At 42.7% G+C, this 3883-nt stretch overlaps 1 protein-coding gene across 1 annotated transcript; it reads left to right on the top strand.

The window, feature by feature from the left end:
- The first annotated feature begins 358 nt into the window (after window positions 1-358).
- On the top strand, window positions 359-3671 carry rrad (Ras-related associated with diabetes). The gene is made up of 5 exons (XM_046389986.1): window positions 359-616; window positions 904-1294; window positions 1833-1906; window positions 2025-2229; window positions 2690-3671. The coding sequence occupies exons 1-5, from the start codon at window positions 374-376 to the stop codon at window positions 2965-2967; spliced, it is 1191 nt and encodes a 396-aa protein (XP_046245942.1). The 5' UTR covers window positions 359-373; the 3' UTR covers window positions 2968-3671.
- The last annotated feature ends 212 nt before the right edge of the window (window positions 3672-3883 follow it).

Genomic DNA, 3883 nt, shown 5'->3' with positions numbered 1-3883 from the left:
ATAAATAACAAATATGAGGCATGTTATAATGCATTTATCGTTTAAGTTCCAGCCAGATACCCCATTTATTACGCCAGCATCTCCCTCACATTAATTTGCAGCAATGACCTCCACCTTGCAGTGACCATGAAGGTCCAAACTGATAATCAATTTAAGACAATAGATCATATTTCACATAGTATTCATGTTATCCACGCATGGTTGCGCCCTGTAATACAGCTCATCTTGTATCGTGAGGATATCCTTCCACCATTTCGAAGTTTCTCTCCTATATTTATCTTGAATATTTATTTCACTCTAGTTTTAAGTGGGCTTCCCCTCTTCAAGGATTCATCTCTGGCCGCCCCCTCAGAGGTAAGCTCTCCATTTGGCGATGCGGAAGGGAGATTCCTCAGCTCTTCCAGTCATACACCCCCTCCCCTGTATGATGTTACCATTACGCACCACTATAATAAGAGGGGACGTGATTCTCCGGGGCGAATCCCTGCCGACGTCACTCCCAGTCTCATATAAAAAAGACAGAGCAGCCAGTCTGATCAGACTCAAGCAAAAAGCGCTTTTTCGGCCACTGCAACTCTCCAAGCCAAGGATTATTGGATTTAATTGCCAGCACCGAGTAAGTCTCTTTTATACTGATGCGATATAGCAATTTTTTGTTTTATTTTTTTATGCTGAGTACGGTTGACCAAGCATGTGGTCAGATCAGGAAAAAATGATTTGATATTTGCTTAATTACAGGCTAGTCAACAGAACCGATGTTTTAATTTTAAAACATGACTTACGATCTTGTTAAACTGTAGCATTAACCTCCACTGTATCCCTTTGCGCGCTGTCATCTTTGTCTTTTAGACCCATTTGAATGTGGTTAGTGCACAAATTTACGCGTGTCACATCTATCCACAGATCCTCGGTAAAAGCACAATGACTCTGAACAAGGGTGACAAATTACGGAACATGGACAAGAGAAGAGGAAGCATGCCGTTCCCCATGAATCTACCGAACCTACACAGGAGAAGCATGCCCGTGGACGACCGGGACCTGCGCGCCACGATGCCACAGACGGGGCAAACCGACGAGCTGTCCAACCTCCTGCGCTGCACGTCCTACTCCCCGAACGAGCAGCACCGAGGCAGCTGTGCGTCGGACTCCTCCGACTCTGTGATCTCCACCGGCAGCGAAGCGGAGTCCCAGGTGTACAAGGTGGTTCTCCTCGGTGAGCACGGCGTCGGCAAGTCCAGCCTGGCGCGCGTCTTTGGGGGAGTTGAGGATGCTGGTCACGACTGCGATGAAGCAGGTAAATGGTGATGCTGAGAATGAGTCATCAACCATAGCAACCCCCCCCCCCCCCCCCCCACACACACACACACACACACACACACTCAAGATGTCCAGTGTCTATGATGATACATGTGATAATCAGAGCTGTCAGCGTTTAATTTATGCTTGTCAGTGTTGAGCAATACACAATACAGTTATGCTCATAGACACAAGGTTCAGTGAATGAAGTGCAGTTAATGAGATATCAAGCATCAAACTTTTGGACTGCTCAAAAACAGTGTTCTTATTTTAACATGCAAGAGCATCCATTCATTGATTATTGCTATTGCCATCGACAGCGAGGGCACCAGCCCTGCCCTCAGTAGCACAGCTGTCAGAAATACACAAAGGAAAAACGTGAACGTGAAAATCCTTGCTTCAAAAGAAAAAATATGTACAGTGTGAAGAAAAGCAACAGCACGCAGTGCCAACAAGCATAATTGTTCAGATTAGAGATGCTTTGCTCTTCTCTACCACTGTGTAAACACAACATTACTCTGTCGCCTTCCCCTCAGGAAACACATACGACAGATCTATGGTGGTGGATGAAGAAGAGGCATCCATTCTGTTGTATGACATCTGGGAGCAGGTGAGTTATACACTATTCATGTTTGTGCATTTATGTTGATTTACGATCATTGTGTTTGTAAAAGATGTGGTCAGCCACGTGTGAGGCCAATCTTGGTTTGTGTTTCTTTTCCCTGAAGGATAACAGCCAGTGGTTGAAGGAGCAGTGCATGAGGATGGGAGACGCTTACATCATTGTGTATTCGGTGACAGACAAATCAAGCTTCGAGAAGGCGTCAGAGCTGCGCATTCAGCTGCGCCGAGCCAGGCAGTCAGAGAACATTCCCATAATCCTCGTGGGCAACAAGAGTGACCTGGTGCGGTCCAGAGAGGTGTCTGTAGATGGTAAGTCAGTATAATTAACTTACATTTGAACCCAAAATATGCCACAAAAGCATGATGTGCTAAGCCCGTATGTAATTTCAGCTCAAAGCAAGTGGGTAATAAAACTTGATTATACTTCATAAAATCTAATATTTATCATTTGAAGCTTAAAAGTGTTTTCTTGAGAATTTTCATGACTAAAGTTTACAGAACCGGTCAGGCTTGACCGGCCTCAGTGGGGTCAGGCTGTATTTCTTGCTTGACTGCTCAGGTTCAGGCCAGGCCAACTTTCAAATAACACTGCAAATTAAAGCTGTCTGCCAAAGTTTTAAAACTGCTACCACTTGGGGAAAGCTTATCTTTTACTATTTTAAATTGTCATCCTAAATCTACATGAGCTTCCTCCTTAATGTTTTCTTAATATAAATCAACTAATGTATGAATACTCATTTCCTTTTTTTCATATGTTCCTTTATTGCAGAGGGAAGTGCCTGCGCTGTGGTATTTGACTGCAAGTTCATTGAGACATCTGCGTCCCTTCACCACAATGTGCAGGACCTATTTGAGGGCATCGTCAGACAGATTCGCTTGAGGAGAGACAGCAAGGAGGAGAATGCACGACGCATGGCCAACTGCAGGCGCAGGGAGAGCATCGGCAAAAAGGCTAAACGGTTTCTGGGCCGCATGGTTGCACGCAAGAACAAGAAGATGGCCTTTAGGCAGAAGTCAAAGTCCTGCCATGACCTAACGGTTCTCTGAGGAACAGATGGAACTGACAGACATTTTTTTCTTTGGCCTCTGAAGACCAGACGCTGTGTGTGTTTTAACACTAACCCTAAAGGACTAATAGAGCTGTACAGAAATATATTTTTATTTTTAGACATCAACCCAAAGCAAAGAGAGGACTTAATAAAAAATGATATCATTATCATGATAATGGAGATAACATGCATGAAGCTTTGCAAACATTTATTTTATTTTCATTTTACGTTTTTGTTTGCCTTAACCATGTTGTTGTCATAATATGATCGGTATGTATGAAGAATGCACAAAGGCTTGTTATTTCTAATGAGTTGCAAAGATTGCCTTGCTGTTGAGGTTTGTTGTTGTTTTGTGCTCCGGTACTGGAGGGATTGATGTATATATTGTAACATGAGTGATGCTGAATGCAACGTACATCTCATTATCCTGAAAGACGCAGTCCAGGATCCCAATAACTAGGCCATCATAAGTTACTTGAAATGTGGTAGGCTACGCAGGTTCGTGCCTCGGCCAAGTTACTGAGGACTAGAAAAAAGAAAAGAGAAAAATTCTGCTATTCTATGTTGTTCCATAACATTGAATTCAGGTTGTGAATGTTTCTGTAAAGCAATAAATTATATTAGTCTTGTGAACCTTGATATTATTTGGAATTTCTTTGTTTACATTGATTTCTTTTTTTCAATAAAATATAAAATCAAATCATAAAATCTTCTCTGGTATTTTTCCTAAAGCAACAGTTGAACTCAACAGGAAAGCAGCAGATGCTGTTTATACGTTTTACATCCTCATGAATATTCACTTGATCGCATCAGTGGCATGGAACCTCGTTGGCCATTGGTTTTTAGAGGAAGGAAACAAGGTAGTTAAGCATGTCTATCTGAAGGTGTTAACCGTTAATCCACCAAAGGAGTAC

The sequence above is a fragment of the Scatophagus argus genome, chromosome 1 (genome assembly GCF_020382885.2).
Source record: "Scatophagus argus isolate fScaArg1 chromosome 1, fScaArg1.pri, whole genome shotgun sequence".
NCBI classification, from domain to species: domain Eukaryota; kingdom Metazoa; phylum Chordata; class Actinopteri; family Scatophagidae; genus Scatophagus; species Scatophagus argus.
This window is presented reverse-complemented; position numbering and strand designations above follow the sequence as displayed.

Coding starts and splice junctions, on each gene's coding strand:
- rrad (XM_046389986.1), top strand. CDS start 374: ATGCGGAAGGGAGATTCCTCAGCTCTTCCAGTCATACACCCCCTCCCC. Junction 617..903: donor GATTTAATTGCCAGCACCGA/GTAAGTCTCTTT, acceptor ATCTATCCACAG/ATCCTCGGTAAAAGCACAAT. Junction 1,295..1,832: donor TCACGACTGCGATGAAGCAG/GTAAATGGTGAT, acceptor CCTTCCCCTCAG/GAAACACATACGACAGATCT.